General features: G+C 48.3%; 1 protein-coding gene across 1 annotated transcript in view; it reads right to left on the bottom strand.

The window, feature by feature from the left end:
* Positions 1–5513: 5513 nt before the first annotated feature.
* The window catches only part of LOC144158746 (uncharacterized), a 23412-nt gene continuing 12563 nt past the window's right edge, over positions 5514–16362 (bottom strand). The window contains exon 3 of the mRNA XM_077689837.1: positions 5514–10611. Coding sequence (XP_077545963.1) covers positions 10087–10611 — 525 coding nt within the window. The 3' untranslated portion in view covers positions 5514–10086. The remainder of the gene's footprint in view (positions 10612–16362) is intronic.

Raw genomic sequence — 16362 nt, 5'->3', positions numbered from 1 at the left:
TCGTGCTTTTGGTCATTATTCATTTCTTGTGGATGGTGTGGTAAATCTACAAACTGAGTAAAGCTTGTGTGACAGATGTGTGGAGCTCGACATTGGTGTCTAAAATGATATGCTGGACCGGAGAGTCACCCGCGAAGACAAAACTGCTACGCCAGTCAACTGGCGGCCACCCAAACCCCTCAAGCCAGAGATGCTAATTGGCTGCAGCATTAATGGAGCCCACCTTGGAGCAGCTCCAGTTACTTCAGTGTTTCATCGAGGCAGAGTACATTAGTGCTAGCGATAGTGCATAGTCCTTTGGAAAACGCCAGGGGCTCAGCAACGAAGAAACTTTGACCCAGTAGCAAGGGAAAGTTGTGCCTTAAACCTGCATGAGCGGGCCATGTCGGCTGCTTCGTGCATTTTTGCCAAACTGACTGACTGACTGATTGATTGATTGATTGATTGATTGATTGATTGATTGTAAGGTTTCGCCGAAGCTACGCAGGCGATGAGGCGCACCGTAGTGGAGGGTTCCAATTTAATTTTGACCACCTGGGGATCTTCAACGAGCGCCGAAATCTCAAAACACAGGCGTTTTCTCTTTTTCCCTCCATCAGAAAAGCGGCCGCCGCGGCCGGGAATCAAACCCACAACCTCGTGTTCAGCAGCACGACGCCTTAGCCACTGAGCCACCCCGGCTGGTATTTTTGCTAAACTACACCATGAAAAGGCTGTCGCGATAAAAAGCTGGGTGAATGAATGCCCATGTGGTCTGTTAGCCAATCAGTGTCAAAAGTTGGGTAAGATGACATAGTTTTTAGGCTTCAGCAGCACAGATTGCTGGCCCAGTGGGGTAAGAACATTTCACGTTACAACAATTGGGAGCAGAATGATCCTCTCGCTTCTGGAGCCAGGCCAATAGTGCAGAGTGTGGTACGAAGAAAGGCTTCCCTTAGATAAAGTGCAAGCACATGTCTCCAAACACCTTCAGAGGCAAATTCTACTAATCACGAATTCATGAAGAAACAAGAGAGGAATCTTTGCTTCCTCAGGTGGCGAGATAACGTCACATGAATTCGTGCAGGTTAAGCTAACAGCCTTGGTTAAGGGAGTAGAAACTGCGCTAACACTGTGATGTACATACCGCTGCCCAGCCAAGACACGGGTTGAATGTGGCTGCTATCATCTCGGTCATCAGGTTTCGCCCTCATCTCCCTTGCTGCCGCGTTATATTTCATTGTGACATTATCTGGTCGTTCTCCAGTGCCTGCTGCAATGGGTTTATCACCTCTTAAATATATTTTTGCTCCGTGCACGAATTATTCTTCTTCCCTCCTGGACTTCATAACTCAAAAATGGTTTATCAAACCCCAACTTTGTAATTTCATATCACCAAGCGAGTTGTGACAAGCGGTTTAGGAGTCGTGATCGCTTCCTAGCATTGACAAGCAAGTGGCGTTTCGATGTGGGCTCAGCAGGAAAGCCGGTCTGTCCATCTCTAATCCTTGATATGTTGCAGTTTGCTGTCTATGAAAATTTTAATAATAAGACGCCTTAGGACCTTAATTGAACCAGTAACTTTCAAGATTATTTTAAGACCATAGATTTGTCTCTCGAGGCAGCGCCAAGCTCTATGGAGTCTGTTCTCTTATTTGGATGACATTGGCCTAATTTCGAAATTGTAAATTACGTGGCCCAAGCTCAGACCAAAAACCAAATTTGTGAAAGTTCGTTACCGCGCGTGCAAGTCCACGACAGTTTTCTTTTTTCTTTTTCTTTCCTGCCCAGCTCTTTCTTGGGCCTTTTCTTCCCCCATACACACCTCAGCAGAGACGCATGTAGGCGACTGTGAAGGCTGGCAAACCTCTCTGCTTTTTCAGTAAAGAGCCTTCTCTCTCTCTCATACAACACTGAATATGTTGTGCCAGGGCAAAAGGCTTCCTAGCAATGCACGTCTGTTAAGTAGTGCAGCCGACCTCACAGGGGTATGCAATGGAGTGCTGCATAGCAATCAACAAGGTCTTATTATGGTATATTAATTAAGGCCCCTGCGGCCTTCATATTTTGATATCAGATAGCTTGTACTCACCCTGAAGAATTTCTACCCAGCAATGCATATTTGTACAATAAGGAAGCCAACCTTAATGGGGCTTTGCATGCATAAAGTGTGAGGATTATATATAGTGTGCAGCTAAACGCACTATTTTCATATATTTAGAAATCGGATTCGCAGCCACATCTGGCGAAGGGAACAGTGCGCATCAAACTTTTGTCGAATAAGGTTCTCGCTGCGATAGCAAGTACTTTCCTGCTTGACCTGTTATGGGACGCTGGCGCGAAAATTCCAAGAACGAAAATCGTGCCACTCAACAAATTGTTCCTGTTAGGCGATGATTATTGATTGTTTGTAGGGTTTAACGCGCCGACGCAACGCAGGCGATGAGGCGCGCCGTAGTGGAGGGCTCCGGATTAATTTTGACCACCTGAGGATCTTTAACGTGCGCCGAAATCTCGTACACACGGGCGTTTTTGCTTTTCGCCTCCATCAGAAAAGCGGCCGCCGCGGCCGGGAATCGAACCCGCGACCTCGTGCTCAGCAGCAGAACGCCTTAGCCACTGAGCCACCGCGGCGGGTATTATAAGAGAAGAGCCAAGCTTCCGCCCTAGTCCAACAAAGCTGGCACTGTGTTTGAATTTGCTAAGCTGGGGTTGGGAATAGGCTTGCTGGGAATATGGTAGTGGACTGATCTCTACGTCACAGACTAAGGACACACGCAAATGGCGGGTAGAGACAATAACGTTTTGTTATAGCGAGGATAAGACAATCACAGCGCAGGTTCTAGTACGCCACACAGGTGGCCGCCGAAGAGCGCGTGGCATGCAATGCCAGGGGAGAGATATATAGACGCCGCGCGTGGCTATTCTCCGGAACGGTATCACGGTACGGTACACGGTGACGGACCCGGGTGTCAATGGGGGCGCGCGTTTTGAAAGGAGGTTCTGTCTTTTCTCACGTGGTTTGTTTGCCATCGCTGCAGCAATTTATAAGCATATTAAGACCAAAAGATCACGGAAACAGCTTTTACCATATATTCAAAATATTACTTGCGCCGCGCGGAGTAACATCCGGGTGCAGTGATGAGGCATAGCGGAAACTTCCGTTGCCGTTCAGCGGTGTTTTGTGTGTGCCTCCTCTTCTCGTCCTGCGTTCTGCTCGCTGGTTTCCCCTTTTTCCGTTCTTAAGTTGTGCCCGGGTATAGGAGTATACACGACTCGGGAGAGAGGCCGCGACAGTAGAAAAGAGTATGAAGTGGAGATGTAACCACACTAGCCGCGTACATGGCCAAGCTCCTGTGGGCAGGGCATTATGTGAGAAAGCCAGCTTACAATGACCATGCTCGCATCGATCTCCGTGAAGTCGGATTCACCTCTGAACACAAATGCATTGATGGAAAGACAATACCCAGGTGCAATAAAAACGGTCTTGATGGAGGCCCTAAGCTCTTTCTATTTAATTTGTATGAATTCTTCCGCGCGCTGAGCTCACGCCGTTGAGTAAATTGTTGCCGCCGGCGCCAGAATGAAGGCGAGGGGATTTCACCGGAAACCGCCGCTGTTGGCGCACCGACAGTGTGCGCGCCAGAGTTCCTGTGTATCACGTAGCGCAAGAGTTGCGCGTCTGATTGCCACATGCCGCGGGTTCCAGTTCGTCAGAAAGCCCGCTTTCAGTGCTGCGCACAGTCAGTACTACCAGAGTCCTAAACATTGAAGGACTCTGAAGGACTCTGGTACTACTCAACTGGCATCGGCGGTTGTGGAAGCGGCGGCAGCGGCGGACGCTCATCTGATAAGCGGTCCAATATCGTGCGCCAGTTTTAAATGCAGAGCATTTCTTAGCCTCGCCTGTTCCTGCGTCGGACGGTGTCAACAGTTCCGCGTCCGCAGCAGGTGCGCCTCTCCTTCCCTCCTCTCTCTGAACAGCAGCTGGCGCGCGCATGCGTCGTAGTCAGCCCGTTCGCTCCGTCGCGGTCTCGGCGTAACAGGTGCGTGATAGCAGCGCGGTGGGGCGTGGAAGGGCGCGCGCTGCTTGCGCATGCGCGCTCTCCCCCCCTGTACTGCTCTCCCTCTACTGCGCGCGCTGCAAATATATACGGCTAGCGGTCGCTCGTGTTTCAGTCACTGCGTTGCTCCTTCCTTCCTTGGTTGACGCTCGCCCCCACGTTTACTCGTGTCTGCTACTCCAGCATCACGGAAGAAGCGATGGAAGCAACACTGCCTTCAATCAGTATTGAGGCCCCAATGCTCTGCATTTACTCGTGTTCCCCTCGCGGGAAGGCGCGGGAATTTTTTTGCCCGGCCGCTCCTCGCCACTCCTCCTCGCCGCTGCCGCTGCCGCGGCGGCCCGGCGGCAGCTTTTTCACACAAGAAGGGTGGCTTTCCCGCATGACCTGGAACGCAAGATGGCGGAGGGACGCGCAACTCTGCTCCCCTAGGGGAGCTATATACAGGAACTCTAGTGCGCGCCAAGGTCCCTAGGGCCTTAGTGCGCGCTTCCTAGATGGTCTCCTTCATAGAGATAAGCCTCCTTGGCACAGCGACTAACTTTCTGGGCGGCGATGGTGGCCAAGGTTTTGTTTTACCACATCGATATGGGCCCGCGACTGCTGGTCGTGCGTTCGGCTTCCCAGCAGATCTCGAGCGCACATTCAACGAGCGTCAGCGGCGTTTGCAGCGCGAGTGGCAGCGAAAATATGTCCACCGGTGTTCACGGAACCCAGAGAAAATTAAGGGCTCGGCAAAGAGGCCGTGAAGGCAAAGTACAAGTTTCATTCATTAAAACGACTGCTTTCTCTTAATAAAAGTGATACCAATTCTATCGCAAACTTCATATAATAGAGATATTGAAGGCTACATACAAATCAGGGGCGACTCCCCCCCTCTGGTCACTTCCGGCGATTTCTCTATGACGCCACAGAATCTTGTTTTGTGCGATTTGGCCGCTAATTTTTAAGGCACCACCAAGAAACATGACTCTCATTGAGTGGGGTCTCTCGGTTTGGTGGTATGCTAACATGCAGTTAATTGGCGCGCCTATAACTATACACTTTTAAGTGTTGGCTTTGTGTCACTCTTGCCTAGAATACGTCACTCTAGCACGAAATCCGACAGTTTTTCGACATCCCCCCCACCACTCACTTTTTTTTTTTTTCGGTGTTAGAAACAGCGTCTTTCATGGCTGGAATGGCGTTGTAGTTCTCTCAAGCTGAACAAACTTGTATTTTGTCTTCATGGTCCCTTTAAACCAAGAAAGAAAGGGCCAGACAAAGCGGCAGGCATACCTGATGATGTCACCACAGCAGTAGTTATATATCTACGGCTGCACGTCCACTTACGCGTTTGCGTAGGGACCGGACGTACCCATGCATTTTTTGTCGCTGGTTTGGGCATCTTGAACAGCTGTCGCTCGACTTGGAAAGCAGGTGGCAGCAAGCGCATTCGCTTGCTCGAGTACAATGAGACGGAGACAGGGATCTCGAAACCAGCACCACGTTTTTATTACACAAGTTGCACCTGTTCTCGTCGGCTTCTTGCTATCTCCTTTTTCGCCCGTGAGAAACGTGTGCGACGCACGACGTAAACAAAAAGCCTATCAAGCTTAGCTCCCTTTAGAAAAATACGTGCCAAAGGAAAAGTCCACGAAAAGTCCATGTTCACAAAAAGGCTAACTTGCCGTTAGGGCCTCAGTGCAGGAGTTTACTGTACAGTTTGGTATACTAACGCTTTAGTGCTGCCCTGCTAACAATAACAAGTGCTAGGACTAGAAAACGCACGTGTGGCGTGCCCCGCATCGCACAGGACTAACGCTATCGAAATGACAAGACCTACATTCAAATTTTGTGCCAATTTACGGTCTTGTGGTCATCACCGAAGCTGCTGCTAAAATTAGCCGGCATAAGACTACGCCGTCATAAAGATCATCCCTGAGCAAAATCAAATATTTTTACAGAGGGCTGACAACGTGGGCGAGAGACAAAGAGGACCATATGCGCGCAATGTGCAGCCAATAAAAGTGAGGGCAAATTCAATTGCGCGCCCCCCGTGAAAATGGAAAGAGCATTTCTAGCAAGAAATTATAATTTCCACTTTCATTTCTGACTAGATTTATACATTCTAGCTGGAAGTGAAAGCTTCTAACTAGGAAAATTCATAGTCCAGCTGGAGACGATTATTTTCAGCTTGCGGGGTTTTTTTTTTTTTTTTCCTTCCAGCTGGACTGACAAATGCTAGCTGGAAGTAGTACCTGCCAGCCGGAACAAAATCTCAATCCTGATAGAAATGAACTAAAACTGGATTCCAGAAATTCTGCCAATTTCTAGCTAGAAGAAAATTACGGTTTAATAATCCAGCTAGAAAAATTATCATTTTCACCTGGGGCCGCATCAAAAAAATAACATGAACTTAAGTTATATCATCGCACAAATGTATGGTGTCTTCCTTGTTTTCACATCTGTGATTAGCGGGGGATGAAGGCCATATTTTTGTTTTGTTTTCTCAAGCTGGCCACCATCAAGCGCGAATGTATAGCGGGAAGTGTGGGATTAAATGGAGCCAGGGTGTCAAACACACCCTGCCATATACGTGTAAAAAGAATAAAACTAATACGCCCCCCGCCCCAAGCCTCTTCCGCCCCCCTTCCCCCATCTCCACCATCTTACTACCTTAGGTCGTCAGTCCACAATGATAAAGGTCGGCTATTAGTCTATATCAATGTATACCAGAACGCGGGCAGTGGTGGTCTGCCCATGAATTAAATACGCCTAATGCCACACCTCATTCACCTCCTCCGTGTCTTCCTGCCATTGTTCCGACTGTTTGGTGGGGCGGGGGAAGGGTGCACCATTAGCGTATTAACATTTCAGGATATGTGCGGGGGTGCGACTGTACGTGCCAGGGGCCGACTAATTAGGGCCTTTCCATTAGAGATCGCTATTAACGATCGTTCCGGAGCCTTCTACAATGTATCGCGAGGTTTGCGATACATTGCGAAATGAGCACTTCCGCAAGCAACTGTAACAAAAAATGCAGGACGATTGTAGTTGAGATTAAATTTCAGAATGGACATTTTCTCATTGATTTGGTTGTTTTCTAAATTTTTTTTCGCAGCCACACTCTGTGTGGGCAGCTCGAGTTGTGGATGTATACGAAACTGATGTTACAGACCACACTAGAACAGCCGTGTTACGGCGGCGGAAAGGCGACGTTCGGTTCATCGCAGATGTAACGTTAAACGCTCCTTGTAGAAAAGTCTTGAGTGTACGAAAGGCGTTTCCTTTAGGGCGCCCGCACAATTTTTTTCTTTTGTTTGTTCGAAGAATGAGTTCACAAACAAGTGCAACACACCCCCTACAACAATTTTTACAAGTGGTTCGTTTGGTACGCGTGCTTCGAGGGCATTTTGGGAGTCAAGTGGATTTTTTTTTTATCAGACTTTTTTGTACAACACATGTTATCCCTATAGGAGCGTTGTAACACTAAATGTGGACAGGGAGCGTTACAAGAGACGCGAATGTCATTGGTCGAATAAGATATGATGATCAACAGAATGCCCGAGATTTACGCAGTTTTGTTGGAGTCGTCACCTAATTGCACAACGCTCATATGCCTCAACGTTGGCGTGTCCAGAATTGCTGGCTGGCCGGCATATCCCTAATGCCCCCGCAGAAATAAAATGCTTTGAAGGCGTTTGATCTCATCTTACTTTTCACTGGAAAAACATTCTGGCGCACGTAACAAAACGTCCCACGTGTTCTTCGTTCCACGTTCCAAAACGTTCCACATTCAACAGAAACATTACATTCTACTACTGCGAAACAACGAGGTCTGTGGCAAAGGTTAAACGTTTGTAGACAATTTTGTTTTGTCATTTAACTTTAACTATAAGGGCGCCGAGCAGGGTTCAAACAGCGCTCATGACTTCAGGGTTGTGAACTCGTGCTGTATCGTTCTGTGGAGCTTCAACAGTCTGCAGGCAAGCTCATAAAACTCTAGTCCTAACACATTTTCGGGATTAGTTTAGAAATTGAGTGTTATACATAGATCACGTCACAGGCATAACAACAGTTCTATACATCCACCAACACACTCAACGTACAACAAGGATTTGAACACTCCATAGGCATGTTTTTTTTGTTTTGTTTTGCTAGCGTACACATCATATTCATGACAACGTACAGTTATAACACATCAACCAACACACTCAATATATAACAATGTTTTTAACACTTCACAGACAAGTATTTCTCTTTTTTTTTTTTCGCTTCCGACATCTGTGCGTACATTCAGCGCTGACAACACTACACGCGTACAAACAGCACGTAAAAAAGAGAGGGGAAAAAACGCAATGGTTTCACGTACATCGTGTCCTTATAGTACTCAGAAACGACGGTTGCTTTCATATCTACATACAACACCCAAGAATTTGGGCCGTCAAGCTCCTGAAGAAGGCCTCGCCTTCAAGAAGAATTTCAGCGGATGAGCTCTTGTACAGGGCACAACGATGATCGTCATCATCATTATCATCATCATCATCATTTTTAGCAGCAGAAGCCCGTTTGTCCCCTGCCGGAGGAAGGCCACCAAGGGCACACCAATGGTACACCAAGGTCACACCAAGCGTCAGGTTTCCGAATGTTCATCAACGCCGCCTTCACGACTTTGGAATCGGCTGCCTGTGTAAGAAGCGAGCCACTCGCTTCAAACGCCGGACCGTCGGACGTAGCGTTATCACGAACATCGAGGGCGGTTTTCAACGTTGCGCACAAGCTCCCCCTCCTTCGCCAGGGTTCTTGACTGCCACATTTGAAATACACTTTAAATGGGGTTGGGTTCCCAACCACATGTCGTGGCAATGGCTTTGGGTAATAGTGCCCACGGCGGAGACAGATCATATTCTTTAACTTCGACGCCACAGTAAAACATTTTTGGCGGTTTGCAGTTTTCCTTGATTGCACGCAGTTTCAAATGTATGACCGTAAATTGGGATGCAGGCGTTGCGGTGTAAATGTAAGCGTGTGCATACTTCTTACGTGAGGAGCGTGCCAATCTAATTAGCGTTATCAACTGTTATGTGTGTGTACGATGCGTACAAAAGCAAGGGTTCGAGTTGGGTCATTCCAGAAAACAGAACATGCAGGCACCCAGTCCGCCGGACTGGGTTTGACTTTGTTGTCAAACGAACAGATTCATGTTCAGACATGCCACTTTTCTGACTAACCGTAACAGTTTAGAACTATTTAGAACATGCAGAAAGGGACATGGCTACGCGACGAGGCTGCCTTCTGTTTCAACGTCTTAACTGTTCTGCTTTCCTAAGGAGTGCTTCAAAGTAACAATGTCGGCAAACTTGGGTACTTGACACGTTCTGGCACCTGAAACCACGTGCGACATCTCTTTTTAGCCGTTAGAACAGCCTTACGAACGCATTGTCGCATGTAAACACTGCGAAAATGTAGTGACAGTTTGTTTCTTACAGATAAATCTTTGCTTCTTGTTTATCAGTTCGCGAAGATTGCCATCATCTTGAGAACCATTGTATTTCCTGCACCTAATTTTCTAGCCAGCAGCTCGGCTCCAACAGTCTCTCCAAATAAAGGCTCTATAGGCCCCAACGTTCTCTAACCCTCTACCAGCCGTCCACCTATGTCATCGAGCCGAACAGACTGTCAAGTCCATATGCACAGTCTACGTGCTTTGCTGCGAACCTGAGTCCACCGTGCTGTCAGGAGTTCCTATATTAAATATTTCAGGTGTGGCTCCATTTTCACTTCTTGTAAGCTGTCCAAATTCCCCACTTCTGCGAGGCTGTATTACCCTCACTAGCAGATAGCACTGCTGCTGTCAGACACGTTTCCCATATAGAGCAAGAGACTAGTTCCCGTAGCTGGCGATAGCCCCCTTCTCTCTCGGCACCATGTGCAGCCCAGGAACTAGACGTCGCCTGCGGCCCGCTAACTTACTGACGCCGCCGCCTGTAATGGAGCCGCCACTATGGCGCGACACAGCATGACCTGCGGCGCCCGTAACGAGTCTCACGTTCTGCCCAATTCAGTCCGTGAGCGGCTGCACGGCGGTGATCTTCTCGGTGACCGGCACCCTCAGGTCGTCTTCGTCCTCCCCCTGCGGTCCCCTCGGCGTGTCGCCCAAGACGGGTGCGTACGGCTCGTCGTCGTGCCAGCGCGGACACAGCGCCGCCAGCATCAGCGAAGACGCCAGGAGCGAGCCGCCGCTGCAGAACATCAAGAGGCCCGCCATTCGCCACGGACGCGGTCGTCTCATCACGAAGCCTATCGGCAACACGTAGCCCATGGCTAACACCACCGCTCCGACGAAGAAGAGCAGCGAGCTTATACAGACGGCGACGGTCCAGGCGACGCGGGCGGCGCGCCGTGCCGCATTGCGTCGGGACGCGCCGCCGCGGCCATAGCCGTAGCCAGAGCCGGAACCGCGGTGCGGGTGCGAGCCCTCGGGGCAGTCGGCGTAGAATCGGTGCAGGTGGCAGCGCACGCCGAACAGCCGCCGGCTGCTCGATTTTCGTCGGCCTGGAGGATGCACCGGGCAGGGCACGCTTACCTGGGCACGGAACAAAAACGTCGTCGTTATTACACACTGCACGCTTGTGTAAGCAAAAACAGTTTAAATAGTACGACCATTGCTCTGTTACCAAAGCAGTTTGCAGTAGATGAAGCGTGAATTAACGTCCTACTGCAACACCTCTGTTGCGGGCTACTGCAGTGCGCCCGCACGGCAAATAAATCTTAGCAGACTGAAAACACGATTTACTTTCTCTCTCTCTCTCTAACCGCTAACCCTTGCCGCGACAGCCACATATTGCACTTATGCGCAGTGAACAAAGGATATTTATGCAAGTTAAACGTAAGAAATCCACTCCTTTTTAATGCTATCATAATTATCATTGTGGGCTGCTTCAGTTTGTGTCCGTTAGTAACATGTTTTCCCTGATTGTTGCTGATTGTGGGGTTTAACGCGCCGACGCAACGCGGGTGATGAGGCGCGCCGTAGTGGAGGGCTCCGGATTGTTTTTGACCACCTGGGGATCTTTAACGTGCGCCGAAATCTCGTACGCGTGGGCGTTTTTGCTTTTCGCCTCCACCAGAAAAGCGGCCGCCGCGGGCGGGAATCGAACCAGCGACCTCGTGCTCAGCAGCACAACACTGAGCCACCCCGGCGGGTCACATGTTTTCCCTCAATACGGTGTTAATTTGAGCTTCACACCAAGGAAAGATGTGTGCGAGGTGGAAGACAGAAGGGCTATTTTATCTTTACGCCGAAGAGAGCGGAGAGGGATGCAGTTTGTCAGTCACGTTACTACCGGGGTAATGGTAATAGCATCACATCGACACCTTCTGTCCGATTTTTTTTTTTTTTTTTCACTGGTCCGGAGTGACTGCACTTACAACGGATGAAATAAAGTGTTTTCCTCCTTGTTGGGTTCGACAACATCCGCAACCACTTGAAGAATGTGCGGTTTCATCATTGCCTCTACATTGCACCCTGCTCGACCAAGCGGCGGCGACCACGAGGCGGACATCAGAGCCGAACCACGCTGAACCTGGCATCAAATGAAGTGTTTTCGCTCTGCGAGGAATTCGTGCGAGCGGCCGTGGACATACGATATCCCTAGCGGATCGCGCGGGCTACGTGGCCGACAATGGCAGCGCACGCACGTGTGTGTTATGATGCCTTCGCAGGTGGTGTTATGGTGGCGTGATGTTTGCACCGCAATGGAAAAGCGCACCACATTTCGGAGGATCCATTGCAGTGGAGGTGACCCTGTGAATTACGAAGAATGAGGCAAGGACCGTGCAAGACCGCAAGCGACGAATGATCGCCTTGAGAGAGGCGGTTGTGCATCGGATAATTGGCCGGAAGGAACAAGGGCCGGATATTTCGTCTGCAGCCAATGGGAAGTTCACGAAAGGGAAAGTGCTGTTCTTTGATTGGACTGCAGGGAATCCTTTGTGTTTAGAAAGCCTATATAACCTCTTGTAAATACACTCTAAATAGAGCAGGAGACGCATTAAACACTCTCTTCTCTCAGATATCGTGGTTGTCTGATCCTCAAGGTGCCAGCAGATAACGAGTTCGTCTTCATTCCCCATGTCAGCGGCATCCATCTGCCGCTCAACCAGCAAGGCGAACGTAAAGAAGAAAAGGGAAGAACTTGACTCTCCTCCTCATCGCACCACAGGTGCTGTGTGAAATCGATAGTGCTAACTGCACGAGGAGATGGTGGGCTTGTAAAGGTAAGTTTTCGAGCAATCATACGCCTTGTTTTTACGAGGTGTAGCATACGTACACGTCGTCTCTTGCACAAATTTATCATACCGTAACTTTGTCGAAGGATCACGTGCCGATCGAACGTGTACGCACACGTGGCTTTACTGAAAAAAAAAAAAAACGCGGCATCGCGGAGCTTGCGCCTAAAAAGGAGAAATTCTAAAGGGATATATTCTAAAGGGAGGAAGGAACAAATTCTAAAAACTTTTCTGTTCGATTGCTGAATTTGAGGCCGGATTGTCAACGACGGCTAACGTTCCAACAAGCGGCGTTCGCGGTATTTCTTTTCATTATTTCAAATTTGGCCGAGGTGAAATTTCTGTGCAGCCGGCCTTGATGCTACGCACGCGCTACGAAATGTCTCGCAGTCTAGTGGGTTTAGAGGTCGGCTTCTCACGTCACAGTCGACTTTTAACACGAAAGTGTTTTATTCCGGTATTCACGAAGATTTTGCTTTCGTCATATCCGTCACGGAAGTGACGCCAGTACAACGAAGCAAGCGGCCTGTAAAGGATGCACACCTGCACACACGGTCTTCTTGCGGGGAGGCAACCTTTAGTACTAACGAGTACATTATACTTCGGGTTGTTCGTTTTCCGGTTTTATATTTTAACACGAAAGTGCTTTGTGGCGGGATACACCAAGATTTCACTGACGTCATATCAGTGAAAATGACGCGCCAGTACACCTTTGGCGAAGCGACCCGCCAGCAGGACGTCGCTCGCCAAGCACATCCACAAGACAGCCTCCGACCCGCAAATCATGCTCAGCTGCAGATTTCGCTGCGTACATTTCACTTCTACACTTCACTTTCACACTTCACTTTTTCACTTTCACTTCACATTTCACGTTTTAGCGATTCATATGACAGAGAAATCAACCACAGTTTTTTCGCTCAATAGACAATTTTATAATATCCAATTCAAAACTATTTCCCCAACCAGGAATCTCGAACGCGACCCCATTCGCCCTTGAAAGTCGTGCCTACTTCATTGTCTGGCACAGTATGGAGCGTTATTTAGGCTTAAGAGAGCCTATTCCGCCATTAGCGACGATCGTGTGGGAATGGAGAACATGCTCTCAAACCAGGCGCTAAGAGAGATCGATGGGTGGTACGCGTGCGAGGCTCTATAGCTGCAAGGACGAATGCATGCACGTTCGAATGCCGCGCCAGGGATTAGCCTAGGCATTAGCGGAGAAGCACGTTTCGTGGCGGGCCGCCTAATCCGTCTTTTGTATTAGCTTCCGCAGCGTAAACAATGAGCGCATTCGGTGTGCCTCGGTCGAAATCGTCTGCGTAGGAGCTGTGATGGTCAAAGGACGCCATGAGGACAAAGTATACAAGCTTGGTTCATTTCAAACGCTGCTTTGTCCCGATCACAATCATACCAATTTAACGCCAACTTCAAACAATCATTCGAGATATTGAGGAAAACAGACGGAGATGTGGCAAAACACCAGCCACTTCCTTGCCGGAACCTTGTAACGTCACAGGAACCCAAGAAACCAGCGGACGTTCGTCGGCCATCCAGCGTACGTCCATTCCAGCTTTAGCGGCCGTCCGCAGTACGTCCGTTTCAGAGCTTATGGACATACCATGTACGTCCGTGGGACGTCCGTATTTTACACTTCCGTACGTCCATGCGGACGTCCGAAATTGGATGTATTTTGGATGTGCAGTAAAAATTTAAAGAATGGTGACGGTTTTATAATAGAGAAGTTATGTTCCTACACCGAATACTCCACCGCACACAAACGCACTACTGGGCCGACAAGTATACACGAACTCGGTAAACTTGCCCTAGACGATTTGTTAACGGTTCTCAATTCTTATACACCCTTCTCCAAAGAGATAATCGTTAGAGTCTGTGAGGTGTTCCAAAAAAAAAGATAAAAAATCAGGCTTAATAGTTATATACGAGTGAAGCTTGCAATATACAAGTGTACAAAATGTAGATGTAAAAAATCTGGTGTACAAAACATTGATGTACAAAATCTGGTGTACAAAACGTTGATGTACAAAATCTGTTTTAATTGAAAATCACAGTAGCTTTTCTGCTTTTTTTTTTCAATTTCCGCCATTATTTCATACTTCGTAGTAAGTTTGTACATCCGCTGCTGGATGTGCACTGTACGTCCGAAAACGTACATCCGAACAATGACGTACAGTGGCCGTCCAAACTTGGCAATGGATGTTCGTCTGTATCCCGGACGTTCCACGGACGCCCGTGGTTGCTTGGGAATTTATTTGTGCGATTGGCAGCTATAGCCATGACAGTAGCCGACCAATATGCCACCGCCGAGAAACATTTACGTCCGTGCGATCGTTGTGGTCCCTCAACTTTTATCTGGCTTTGCCGCTTAAATTCTAACCTGCAGTTAACACAGCTAGAAAAAGCCCTGTTTTTAGTGGTCTCCCTATTACGCCATTGCTGACGTCTGGAAGCGCGAAATTTGAAAGGCCTTCTATCTCATCTTTTTTCAGTTGAAAAAAAAAAGTCTTTCGGTGCTGTAATGGAGCTAAGGGAGTTCCTGAAATGTGGTTCTTTCAAATTAAACGCGGTTGTGCTTTGTTTCGATGGTCGACGATTACAAAATTGATTTACAATTCCACCCTTTCGTCTCTACAACAGCGGTAAATGGTGCCAAACAACACAGAAGGATAGCAATGAACGGTTGTTTGGAAAGACGCATTATATATAGTCACCGAATTGCATAAATTTAGGGCGAAGAAAAAGAAAACAAGAACACCCTCGTCCAAGAACAAGAAAAAAACAAGCAGGCAAAATAACTAAGCAATCCACGAAAACCTAGCCTATCTCGGGAACCAAAACATCGTTTATGTAAACGATTCCGTAATGCGATGGAAACGGAGCATGAAGTTTAAGAACGGTTGTAATGGGGGTACGCAGAAAGGATTCCTCGTTGGCGGTCAAGCCAGTGATTTGAAGGGAGGATTTCAGGCAACGCCAGGAGGGAATGGACCCTCGGTTTGTTGTCGCGAGCGGTTTCCGACGAGATCGAGCTCGCTGCGCGGAAAGCACTTGCCAAAGTACTGCGTGCGCCTCTTACGGCATGCGTTACGCGGTGAGTTATACGGTGAGCTCCCTTAAGGGACTCTGCAAAACTTCCGATAAACGATTCCTCTCTTTCCTTCGCGTCTGGAAGCACTTGTAAAGCTATAGTTATAGCCAGCACGGAGCGGCTGGTGATTTGGTCGTCGCAGCAAATACGCCATCTGTTTCTGCTTTGCTTTTGAGGCCTTCTCTTAAAAGTGGCTACCGAATGCGTTCATTGCTGCAACTGAAGGAAATCCGGCCAATAGCCGCTGCACCGCTGTAACGATGTAATTCCAGCGGTCTATAGAACGCCAAGACCGGAAGAGAGAGAAAAATCTTTTGAGCAAGTTTCTTCTAACTTATCTGATGGGCATAGAGCAGTAATTTTTGGCTGAGGAACTTTCCGGCCTGCAAATATAGACACTGTATGTAGTGATGTGCTCCGTTCTGCAGGCATTTAAGATTTCAAAAATGGTTGGAAAGTGTTGCAGGGTACCCTTAAATGGGATTGTTTATGTGTAATAAACAAGAAAAAAAGAAAATGCATGGTGAAAGGTGGATGTACGGTAATGCACCCCACCACGTGCTCGGGAGTTCACCATCGTTATAACGACGTCCTCGGGACGGGAAAGAGGCTTCGTTAAAAGCGGTACATCGCTAAAAGCGATGATTATGTGCTTTGTATATATATATATATATATATATATATATATAGAAATAAGGGTTGGCAGTCGAGAAAACCTCGGAAAGCAAAGGGGAGGATGTGGTAGATCATTGAAACAGATTAAGAATTTGGAAAGAAAGAAAGAAAGTGAAGAAAAAATGCCCGCCAGGTGGGATCCGAACCCACGACCTCCAGAATACCGGTCTGGTGCGATAACCACTACGCTACCGGCGGGGCGATTTTCCCATTCACTTTCTGGGGTATTTATGTTAGGTATGTTTGTTTCCTGTGCTTGGGGGT

Source organism: Haemaphysalis longicornis, unplaced genomic scaffold, assembly GCF_048455015.1.
Source record: "Haemaphysalis longicornis isolate Haplotype H1 unplaced genomic scaffold, Haemaphysalis longicornis Haplotype H1 scaffold_10, whole genome shotgun sequence".
Lineage (NCBI taxonomy): Eukaryota > Metazoa > Arthropoda > Arachnida > Ixodida > Ixodidae > Haemaphysalis > Haemaphysalis longicornis.
Note: the sequence above shows the minus strand (reverse complement) of the source record. Positions and strands in the feature narration are given on the sequence as shown.